General features: G+C 34.6%; 1 protein-coding gene across 4 annotated transcripts in view; it reads left to right on the forward strand.

Moving 5' to 3' along the window:
* The window catches only part of TLL1 (tolloid like 1), a 130,013-nt gene extending 126,528 nt beyond the window's left edge, over positions 1-3,485 (forward strand). For all 4 annotated transcript variants that reach the window (XM_068681171.1, XM_068681172.1, XM_068681173.1 and 1 more), the window contains one exon: positions 1,437-3,485. In XM_068681171.1, the coding sequence (XP_068537272.1) occupies positions 1,437-1,571 (135 nt within the window). In that variant the 3' untranslated portion in view covers positions 1,572-3,485. The remainder of the gene's footprint in view (positions 1-1,436) is intronic.
* The last annotated feature ends 8,862 nt before the right edge of the window (positions 3,486-12,347 follow it).

Here is a 12,347-nt window from a genome sequence, read left to right on the forward strand (position 1 = left end):
GCTACCTGCCTTGTGAAAGCTGGTGCCATGATCCCACAAGTCCTCATCAAGTCCTTATATATGTGCAAATGCAAGCACAATTTCATACATAGTTATTGCCTATGTATGAAAAGGTTTACAAAAGGCTCTACATGAGATGGTAGGAGCTCTTAATCAACCACATTTTACTTTTTGGATATAACTACAGTGCCTGATCAGTGCATCTGAGGTGATGGCATCTCAGTCATTCGGAGTAGTTGCCAGCTTATACCCTTTTTAAGGCATTTTTATGATACTTTAGATGAAGGAAAGGTGCTACCACTGAACTGCAGGCAACTGTAGTTCAGTGGTACTTAGTGGTACTAAGTGGTACTTCACTTCAGTGAACTGCTAAGGGAATTGCTACAACTGAGACCAGCATCTACTACGTTACACATAACAACACTTTTCAAGTTGCCCTGTGTTGCAAGTAGAAGAGCAGCAAGATGGAGAATAGCCCAGCCTCAGACTAAAAAAAGTGTTTTTTTTTTTTTTTACACTGTCAATCACTGTTTTTGTTTTTCTGCTATGATATGGATGAATGGCTTAATAGACTGTTCCAAACCAAGTGCGTAAAAAACATGGAATTAAATAGAAAAGCTGTTGAAAGCAATTAAACCAGACTGAAGGTCGGGTGGGGAGGGGGGTGGAGGAAGCACTGTTAATACATATTACTACTTTTTCAAGTTTAGAAAAAGGATTTGGTATTTCAGTTAGTACTTCTGATCAATGTGCTTCAGTAATAAAGCAGGCCACCATGAGGGCTGTGAAGAATATGTTTGAGAATAGGCCAATGTTGGAGTCAATTGTTTGTCTAAATATAGAACATTATGAATGGTCCTGCCCTCTCACTTACATGACTGCAACAGAACTGTAGAAGACATCTAGGAAGGACAAAAAAAAATGAAAGAGCTTCAGTTTTCCTTGTCTCTTAAGAAAAGGTTGCAGAGATATTCAATACAAATTGGAGAAGGTAAATCAGATTTGGAAAATATTTAGTTTAGCATTGATTTAGATTGTATGAAAGGATGATGTTCAGTCTCAGAGCTCAAGATTGAAAGAATGCTTGGATACACTCGGTACACTGAGTACAAAACCCCAAAAGATGTAATAGATAATTTCAAAATTTCTGTCAGCAAGTAAAAATTCAAATATCTTGATATAAGCTGACCTTCAGCTTTTAGGAATTTAGGATAGCATTTCCTCAGTCTGCCTTAAAAATTCATACCCTGTGACTTAGAGCTGAATGAGTAGAAGTAGTTTGTTAGTTGATATAAGATGACACCATGTGCAATTACACAACTACACAACATGGCGTAACAGCAAAAGAGAAGTATCCATAAGAAAAAATCTGAATGAAGGGGATAAATACACAAACTTGGCATATAATTTATTTATTGTTTGTTCATTTATTTTAGCCACCAGAAGAAATCTATTCAGCAGGGGAAGCTCTTTTACTCCACTTTCACACTGATGATACAATCAACAAGAAAGGATTTCATATACGATACAGAAGTATAAAATATCCAGATAGTGTGCACACCAAAAAATAACATGAACCTCTATGTAAGGAAAGGAGAATGCGGAAAAAAAAAAAGAATGCACAGTGGAAAAGAAGGAAGGTGTCTTTTTTTAAAAAAAAAAAAAAAACAAAAACAAAAAAAACTGAAGTTATTAGCACAAAATGTTTTATATGAATTCAGTTGAAATGATGACTTATAAGACCAGAGACTAAAATACAATTAAAAAAAACCAAAACAACAACAAAAATCTGTCCCAGTGGAATAGACAAGATGATGATATACAGGCTCCATACTCGACACTTCTCTGTGAAGCTGGTGAAAGGACTTTGCGTGCTTCCAGGAGAATATGAAAGCTTTTGTTCATAGTTTGACATTTGTCATAGATGCGTGCAGATTCAATCAGTTGTGTTTAGGGGAAGTGACCCGTTCTTCCTTCTGACAACTTTTTGTTGTCCAGGAGAAAAAAATAAAGCTCTTTCAGTTCACACTCAAAATACTCTCCTTATATCTAATTGCTTTAACGTTGTATCTTGCATACAGTGTGTACAACGACTTGAAAGAAGATATGAAATGGGAAGGTCTTCCTGCATAGTTCTGTATTTTTTACCAATTCATCTATCATATCAGGTTATCAGTTTTGAAACTGGAAAGTCATACTTCTGAAACATAACTGATCTTCAGAGTACTTTGTTTTACTAACGACTGAAGTCTGAACTGTTACACTGGTCATCAGGTGCTTGACCAATCACTAGTTGACAGACTTTGAACAATGTAAGAATCTGAAAATGTTAGGTTTACTGGTAAAGTAAGCTATCTCTGATGATGTGCTCTTATTTTGCACTGAACATAGAATATAGATTGAGATGAAAACCTGTCATGAATCAAAATATGTATCCATGAGAGGCAGAAATAGTATCATCTGAAACTCCTCCTATTGAATTTGTTTTTGGCAGTACATTTGGAACCACTACTAAGCTTTATTTCATCAGACCTCTTTATAAACGAGCTAACAGCCTGATTTAGCTAATCAGAAATGAAGCTGCAGTAGCATCCAAGTGGGAGGTTTCCTAAAGATTCTTTTTTGGGGGAAGAAGAGTATCTGTGATGGTGGAAAAAGCAAAACAAAACAACGGAGGATTTGTTTGTTATCAAGAGTGAATTCCTATGGTGCTATTCCATGAACATTTAAAACAAAAACAAACCAAGAAGTTTTAGACTTTTGAGCCAACAGCTTGCAGATCATGAATGTCTCCCTCTGAGTGGCTGCATCTGAAGAAGGAAGGCTTTACTGCTCTGAGGGAGGGCAGGTTGCAATGGCAGCACTAGTCCTGTGGAACAACTACTACTATTGCCTTAGAATCCTCGCACATGATCAGACAGATCTTCCTGTAGATACACCTCTAATTTGATAAATAATTCGACGACTCAGATGTTTTAGCATATGCTAACAGAAGGATCTTCAAGAGAAAACACCATCTGCAGAATGAGATCATCTGCCTGTAAATACAGTGACTTGCTTTTGATGTAGACATATGTTATGTTTAGAACTGAGATACTGTCTATGTGCTTTAGGCCATACATGGCTTTAGTCATAATGTATATGCATTATGTAAGTATTGTATGAATGAGTGCTCCAGGGGAGTGAGAGGTATTGTGTGGATGAACACTGAGTTGTTTCTTTATGTGCCAAGTTCTATCAGGACCCTGTTCGACTGTAGCAACTTTTCTTTAAAGGCTTCATAGACAGATAAGGAGGATTTCTAGTTGGCAAGAATCAAGTTAAAAGTATTATGTTTCACTCTACAATAAATATTATTTTGATATCCTTTGATGTAAGTTGCTACTCAGATTAGCTTAGTTTCTGTTACATTACTATGAACATACATTGGCACTAATAAATCTGATCTTTTTTTTTTTTATAAAAATAAAACCCAAATGTCTGTATAGTTGTCTTTCACTGCTTTAACACCTGTATTATTGTTTATATATTATCATTTTCATTTTCAAACAACTTACATGAATGAAGTTCAAAAACTGAACAATTACTGTATTTTTGTAATGCTGCTTCATTACCCTTTTTTTTTTTGGTTCTTTTTTTTTTTTTTTTTTTTTTTCAGGGTGTTTGCACAAGGATTACATTTTATCCAAGTTGTTTTACTACAAAAAGTCAGGAAACTTACTGTAGAAGTCAGAAAAGAGTTGCCATAAACTTTGATTACAAAGTTAAAATATGTTTCTCTAATTGCTTATCCATTTGTAGATCCCATATTGCTTAAGAGCAGTGACGGTGGTGTTCTTAATGATCTTGATGATGGATGGACAGTCTGGTTCATATCTTCTCATTGGCCTCATGATTCTTTCAGGTGCTGTTAAAAAGGGATGTATTTCTGAGTTGTAGGAGGTTTCTCCCATTGTAATGAAAATCGCATATTCAGTGAATTCTGTGTGTAAGTATGCCTTATAATTAGCCTAACAATGGGAAAATAATGAAAAAACTATGTACAGTGGTTAAGTTGTGAAAAACTATGCAAGTTTCCCCCATATCTTTGCAAATGAGATTTTTTTTTGGCAACATAGTATTTAAAGATTTTGCCTGTTGACTACTCCACAAAACCAGATACAAAATACAATAGCCTGGAGATCTGCCTTCAAGACCTATACATACAGCGTGTTTAATGGCAATGCTCCCAGTAGGATGAAGATGGTACTTAATTATTTTAATTCCTGTTTGCCACAACCTTTCTGGACTATGGGCAACCTGCTGGATCTGTAACTTGATATAAAGATTTCATCTCAGCTCTGTAAAGAGCACCTGATATGTGCAGAGTAGTACTTTTTAACGTTATTAAAATCAGAATAAAGTGTCAAGTTGATGGAATATGCTGTCAGGAATATGACCTGTTTAGTTGACTGGCTCTTGAAGAATTTAAATTTGTGGTCAATATCATGCTCAGGTAAGAAGGAAGATATGTTTGTGAAAGGCTATTCTTCCATCTTTAGGAAAAAGAAAACAAAACAAATCATTGATGAAAGTCAATTAAAATGACTATCTTCCGGAAGAGCTGAGGATCCAGCTGCAGTGAATAAAGTGCAGATATCAGCAGATATTCTGTTCTTTGCTGGCCATTTTTTATAATCTGCAACATATTTGAGTAGTCTTACCTTGTGAAACATGTGAATCAGCAAACTGAACCAAGCATTGGTGAAAGCTAGGTCAGATCTTTAATGTGGTAAGGCAGCATTGCTTTTTCATTTAAATCAGCTTGCTTTTGAACCACTGTGAAAAATTAGATTAATTGGCTGGAAGCTTTATTCACTTGGGGGATCAGGGGATCAGTCCTGCAATATTTCTATGATGTCATGAGTACAAGTGGCAAACTTTTTTTTTTTTTTTTTAATAATACAGAAAATTTTTGTTGACCTCATAGGTTGTATGCTGTGGTAAATGCAGCTGTGTGGTGCACCATCGTAGAGCACGGTCACTGCGTAGGCACACTGGAACTTTCTCTTGTAATGAAATGGTTCTGTTCTGGTAAAATTTACAGATCTCAGAGTTGGCTGAGAACCTGGCATGGATATGTAATTCCAGGAAAATCTTCCATCTTAAAGTAGAACAGACTGGAAGGGAATTTTCCTTTGATTTCAGGTCTTAAATTGGGCTCAAATGAGTATCAAGATGTAATGGATTTTACTGCAATAACATATGTGACTATACAGATTGGCACAACTTTATTTATTTTTTTTTTTGCTCCTTGTTATTTTGTTTCAATTATTATTTGATATTTATTATTTTTATGAATCAATTAATTGATTCATAATGGATCAATTAATGTGGAAAAAAAAGAGGAGCAAGGACAAACAGAATGCTCAGAGAATGAAAACAGTACCACAGATACAAATATGTTACATTACCAAATAAATAATAAAAAAAAAAAAAAGCAGAATAAAATAGATATAATGTCCAGAACCAACACTGTTGCTAATATTTATATATATATATTTAATGTATCTTTCATGGTCATTACAAATACTTTATGCTGTATTGCTTTCACTTACTTGAAGGAAGAGTTAGATTAACAATTAGAATGCTCAGTGTATTTTTTGACCAGGGAACTGCTGATAACCTGAGAAAAAAAATGAAGCATTTTTTTTGCATTTTTTTTTTCTTATTAGAAAATGTTTTAGTTTCTTGCTCTGAGTTCACAAAGGAAACAAGTTGTAGCAGTTGCAAAAAATATTTAGGGCACTATGATATTAGGTGAACAGTGAAAGGGGAAACAGTTGCCAGGCTTAGGTCTCATTGTCTTTATCCCACCTCCACAACTGCTTTCTCTCATGATTTCTCCTTGTCTTTGTAGATGGTCTTGTAACATATCAAATTCCAATCAAATCCAAGATGAAGCAATATACATATAAACAAGTTTTTTTTTTTTTTTTTTTTTTTTCCCTCCAGTGACCTTCAGATGTAGTTATTCTTCCTGTAGTGCTAGGATTGTTAGAATTATTGACTTCACATAATGTTGGATGGAGTTTGTCATACGATGGCAACTTCTGAAATACAATACTAATGATCATTAGGAATATTTAGTCTTCTCTTTGGACGTGATCCATGGATTTTCTCTTCCAGCATGGTACTGCTAGACTTGGTTCTTTGTAGCCACGTTTCAGTTAAACAACAACACAGTGAAATTTAATGGAGGGAAATTACAATGGACAAGGAAGAAGGAAAAAGAGAGTTTGGCCCTCAAACAGCATGTTTGAGTGAAGAGTGAAATTGTTTAGGGCATATGATGGGTTATATGTAGGAGTAAAAGAATGAATTTGAACAATATAGTATTTAAGCTGAGAAGAGAGGAGACCTATCCAATGTTACAGCTGGAATAGTTTCCCAGGGCTAATAGTACCACCTCATAAATATTTAAAAGCTCTTTTGTACTGAATATTGCCTAATGGAGTAGGAGCAATACGCAAAGGGACATTTCAATTATGAAAGTCCACAACAAAGTCTGTGCAAAACATTTGCTAATAGATCACTGAATTTAAAAGTAATGATGATAGACTTTTCTAATTAAAAGAATTGAAGCTGATGAAGACAAAAGCAGTTCTATTACAATAGACAGAAAACAGTAACAGTCCACATCTACAAGCTGTGGATGCCTCTTGCCAAATTTCAAGTATAGAGTCTTATTACACAGCCTTTGCTGAAAGTTGCTGAACAGCCTTCATTGAACTGATATTCTAAAGAGCTGTGTGCATGGTTAAAAGCTGATTTATTTGAGATATCTTAAGATATTAATATGCTTGCCTTTTGTTGTTATCATCTCTTTGCATGATCATGATACAAACAATTTTCATTGGTAAAATCCATATCGTTGGCTGTGCTAAGAGGACCATACTGGCATGAGAGTATTACCTACTGAAGTAATTAGTTACTTAAAAATTCTCATTGTTAAGATGTTAACACAGGCAACGAAGATACTGAGTAAAGGATTTAAGGGATATTTCTGGATATTCATAGTAGTATGCCAATTATTAACATTTCAGTGTGAATCTTCCTTCAGAGTGCTGCATCATTGGGATAATATTTTTTAAAATGTACATTTTAAAAAAAAATAATCATAGATGTTCTTGTCAGTTTGAGCATAAAACATTCTAGTATTCTGAGTTTACAACTGTTCAAAGAATGGGCTGTTCAGTTACACTGTTGAAAGGATTTTTTTTTTTTTTCAAATGCTATAAATGAGGATCTTAACATTAGGGAAATTTACTGAGTGTTAAATGAACTTAGTGTGTGGTGAATTATGACAAGAGGCCTTATTATGATGAGGGTTGGAGGGAGACAGGGAGGGGCAACTCTCATGTCATTTACAGAAAATCTGGTTCATAAATCTTATGTATCACAAAGGACATGTTTGTGTTATGTTCATGTATAGGCACAAGGAAAGTATTGCTGAAAAGGTTTCAGAATATTTATATCTTCCTGTGAAAAATGTGGTTTACCTCCATGAATTTTTTGAGTTGAATGGTACAGGTTAAATGTTATAAAGCATTAAGTACTTCTACCTATCAAAATTCGAATGTCCTTTAATGATACACTTTTCTCCAGTTTAAGACCTTTTTTTTTTTTTTTTCCACAACAGTTTTATCTTAAATGATATTTTAAAATTACTGATGCCTGTCTTGTAGTAATTTTATTTGTAAGTTTACTGTGGCATCCCTCTTGCACATAACTAGTGATAGGACAAGAGAAAATGGACTCAAGATGCAGCAGGGGAGGTTCAGGTTGGAAATTACAAGAAGTTTCTTCTCTTGGTTAGGCATTGGAATAGATTGGTTGCTTAGGAAGGTGGTGGAGTCACCATTCCTTGGGGGTGTTTAAGGAAAAGTTGTAATTAGGGACATGGTTTAGGGGAAAGGGGGACAGTTAGACTAGATGACCTTGGTGGTCTTTTCCAATCTTAATGATTTTATGATTACATCTACATTTTGCTAATTTTGTTGTCTGTAGAATCTTGAACTTAAATATTGCAAAATTTTCAAAACCACCAGTGTTTCACATTTGAGGACAGTTTGCTAACTTTAATTTAGTGAAAGACTTTAATTTGGTGAAGACTTCAAAGGTATATATGCTATCAGCCAGTAAACAATCTGGTGCCAAGCAATAAAAAAGTAAATACATACTACATTGGTTAGTGCTAAAGGTGACCATTTACTCAAGCTAACTGGAAGAGGGAAGAGAACACTCTGAAATACTGTAGAGTATTTATAAAGAGTGTTTTTCTATAAAAAAAAATCCCACACTATCCTCAGCTAGACCATGAGTGAGTGCCGCTAAAGAGATCTAGGTAAAAATAAAACCGTTAATAACAGAGTAAGAATACAGTTCTGTGCTGTGCCTGGTGGATCCTGTGGTCTTCACCATTACCATCATGGCTACAGGGTATAGGGATGGGAACAAAAGGATAATAAGACAGGTATACTATGGCAGACACCTGCAATGGCCTCTAGGAGCCTGAACATCATGAGGCCAGACTGGCATAAAGAGAGCCTTGGATGAATAACACACATCCAGCCATTCAGGCACAATTTCCTCAATGCCTTGTGTTTAATGGGCCTTGGCAATCTCTGCATATGTTTTTTTTTTTTTTTTTTCCCCCAAGGAACTTGGACTGCTTGGTGTATTTGATGGGCATCCATTAAAACAAAAAAAGAAAATATCTAAAAATGTAAATTGGATTAAGTTTATGCTTACTTTATGCTGAGGACTACTAAACTGATGTTGACTGGTAACAGAAATTTGTCAGAGTAACATTATAAAGGTGAAATTGCCTCTCTTCCTTTTCTTGAGTACAGTGTATTTTCCATCAGCTATGGAAAGCCACATATTCACTGCTTTTAGCCACAATGCAAAAATAAATGACCTTGCAAGAGCAAGTTGTAGAAAAACAGTTTTTGACACTCTAACCTCCCAGTGTCAAAAACTGAGTTATGATGGATCTTTATAAGGAACTTCTGAGTTTGACAATATCTAAATAGATTTTTAGACCATGTAGAAATACTGGGGGAGTAAAGCAATATAAAAAGGTTGTGATTAAATGTGGAGGTGTTATTGCTTCTGCAAGACAAAAGGAAACCTTTTTTTTTTTTTTTTTTGGTCATGATATTCATGGCTATAGGATTGCAGAAGATATCCCAAATGTGTCCTTTAAAATCCCTTCTTCGGGTGAAGCTCTTGAATTTAGAACAGCTGTTTGCATCTTAAATGAGATGGATCATTTCAAGTGAAAAAGTAATCCCTGGAAATTGTGTTCAAATGAAAAATGTACTTTAGTGCCAACACTTGGTGCTTGATGTCTATCCAAAAGGAGGGCTATGGCTGTGTGTTATGGCACTTCATTAAATACTTTGTTCTGATACCTGTCACCTGAGGAATACTTCAGAATTTGTTGTTTGGTTCCCTACTTAATTTATTCAAATATATAAGAAAAATAGTGAAAATCAAATGTGAGTTTGTAGCAAAATTTATTGTCCAATTTTCAGGATCAGGATTGCATAATGAAATAGATTCCTGACACAAACAGTTGAAATGTGGAAGAGGTCTACAGATGCCCCAGACAATATTCAGATCTTGCTTGCTTTCTGTTCTGTCATGTTTCTTTGTTGAATTAAATTCCCACCCAGAAAATCATTTATCCTGACAATTTTTGAACTTGGTTTCATCTTTCCCACTGGAAATTTGAGTGAAACAATCTCTGCTAAACTGTTGAAATTAACTGCTCTTAAGTAGACATGAGGAATTGAGAGACTTTGTTTATACTCTTTTATGCTCAATTTTAGTGAGTAATGTGGCATGGCTTTTGGTATTGTTTCTTTTGATTGTTTCTTTTGATTATTCTCTTATGGAGTCTGAAATGAATTGTGAGTGCTTTGAAGACAGTATTTTGGAACAGATACAGTGAATAAGAGTACGTTTTATGCTGATGAGCTGACTTCTCTTATTTCATTAATGCGTAGAAATTTCCATTCTATTCCTGCATGTCTCAAATATATTTCAGCACAAAGGTACCTCCCCACGTAGTATTTCATTCTCTAGCATGCAAACATAGCAGTGCATGTTGCAAACAAGCAATCCCATTATCTTGACTGTAGAATAAAGGCTCAAACAGATGATTTGAAGATGCTAGACTGCTACTGTATGATCTGCCTCAGCATTCTTTAAATGATGTCTTACTCATTTTCATCATGCCCTGCACCGAAGGTCAAGGCTAACTTGATTTTTTTTTTTTTCTTAAAGATGCAGGAAGACAATTTTATCAGACCTTTCAGCTCAAGAACTAAGATTTTTTTATCTTTGGATCATAACACAAAACCTGTCTACCTGACTTTTTCTAGTACTTGATATTATCAAGGATCAGAAATGTTCTTTTGGGAAAATATCATTTTAGCATTTAAAATAAAACATTAGGTGATATCAACTGCTATTTTAAATCCACTTATAGGTCATGGATATGCAATATATATATATATATGTACTTATACATTTAACCATGTTCAACAAATGCAATATGTTGAAAACATCACTCTGTTCCCTGTGAAATTTCATGGGTAATTTAAGCTGGATAAAGTGATGTTAACTTGTGCTTACCACGGAATTTTTTATTTTATTTTTATTTTTTAATGAAATAATTTTTTTCTGGAACAACTTTGGAATTTCTACAATTGTTTACTTTAATTCTGAGAACTCTTTCATGTTTTTGCCGAAGTACAAACTGTATTTTGAACTTGTAGTTTTTTCACTTTCTCTACTGAGTTCTTTTATGTTCTTTGGACAGGAGTTTCTGCCTCTGGACTAGCAATAGGAATTGGGTATATATTGAACAGTAACCATTTAAAATTAACTACAAGAGTGAGAGAAATCCAGCAGTTACAGAAGAAAATGGAGGATAAAGTGCCTATAGTTTGTTAAGCTGTCATTCTTTAGTGCCACAGAACACATGAATGTTGGTATAGCTAAAGCTGAGGAAAGCATGAAAGTTTTATTGATTTGTCTAGATCTACATGTGGTTGAAGAACCAAAACAGTTAAATCATGACTACAGATGTGGTAGGGTACATCATCTTCAAATGCTGTGTACCTTTATGGCTCTCTAGAAGAGCCTAACTCAGTTACCACAGTCTGAAAAGAATAACATCCATGCTGGAGGACTGATGAAGTCAGGTCATGAGGAATAACTATAATTCAGCACCAAATGTGCTGAATGTGCTCTAGAGAAACTGGAGATGGTTGTTGTGGCTAAGCACTCCACAAAAACTGCAGAGACATTTATAGAGGGAAAAGAGTTTCATTGACGTTTCTTCAAATGTCAGGAATGTTGTTCTTTTCCTTATTTTTCAGATGTCATAGTATGTCACATTTCTCTGACTACTTTTGGCTTAGAGGGGTGGGTGAATGGCAAAGCCTGCCAGATTTAAAACAAGCTTTATCATCACATACATTTATTTAGTTCATTGTTGTTCTGTACAGAATAGGTTTAGTTCTTTCTACTTTATTTTATGAAGCCCACAGAAAACTGCACTCTTCTCATGGTCTGTGCCAGACCATGTGTCATTCATTTGGGAGCACATGGTCAACATGGGTAAGCTTTAGTCTCATTTATAGAGATGATGGTTGCTGTTAATGAACATGGTATTTCTACAGTAACTTTACTGCTGTATACCATAGCTGGGTTGAATGGTCATATTCACAGTCAATCTGTTTTTCCAGAATCTGTTTTTCATCCTGCAACCCTATCCAAAATGTGTGTAATGTGGCAACAAAAACAAAAATATCAATCCACCAACTCTCTCTCTCTCAAAAAAAAAAAAAAAAAAAAAAAAAAGATAACATTAAAATATTAATTAAAAAAGGGAAACAATTATTCCATCACGTAAAGTCATTGTTAGTTTAAATAACTTGTTACTGTGTGCTGCAAAAATGCAAATAACAAAACCACAACATTTTTGCTTAAACATTGTTAGCTCGTACTTCATTATGTGTTGGAATTTACCCACATATTGTGGAATTCTGATTTATTTTTTATTTTTGGCCATTCCTTCAAAGAAAAAATCTTATCTGAGGTAGAAAGACACAAGAGCAGAAAAATGCAACATTGGGATGTCTGTGATCATAAGAAGTAGAACAATAATTCCCATATTTGTCATATCTATCATAAAAGAAACAAACAATAGGAAATTTTCCTTTGGAATTTGCTTTGAAAAAATACCTAACAAGAAACTGCTTTATGTGTTTTCTTACTACTCCATGCTG

The sequence above is a fragment of the Anas acuta genome, chromosome 4, assembly GCF_963932015.1.
Source record: "Anas acuta chromosome 4, bAnaAcu1.1, whole genome shotgun sequence".
Taxonomy (NCBI): Eukaryota; Metazoa; Chordata; class Aves; order Anseriformes; family Anatidae; genus Anas; species Anas acuta.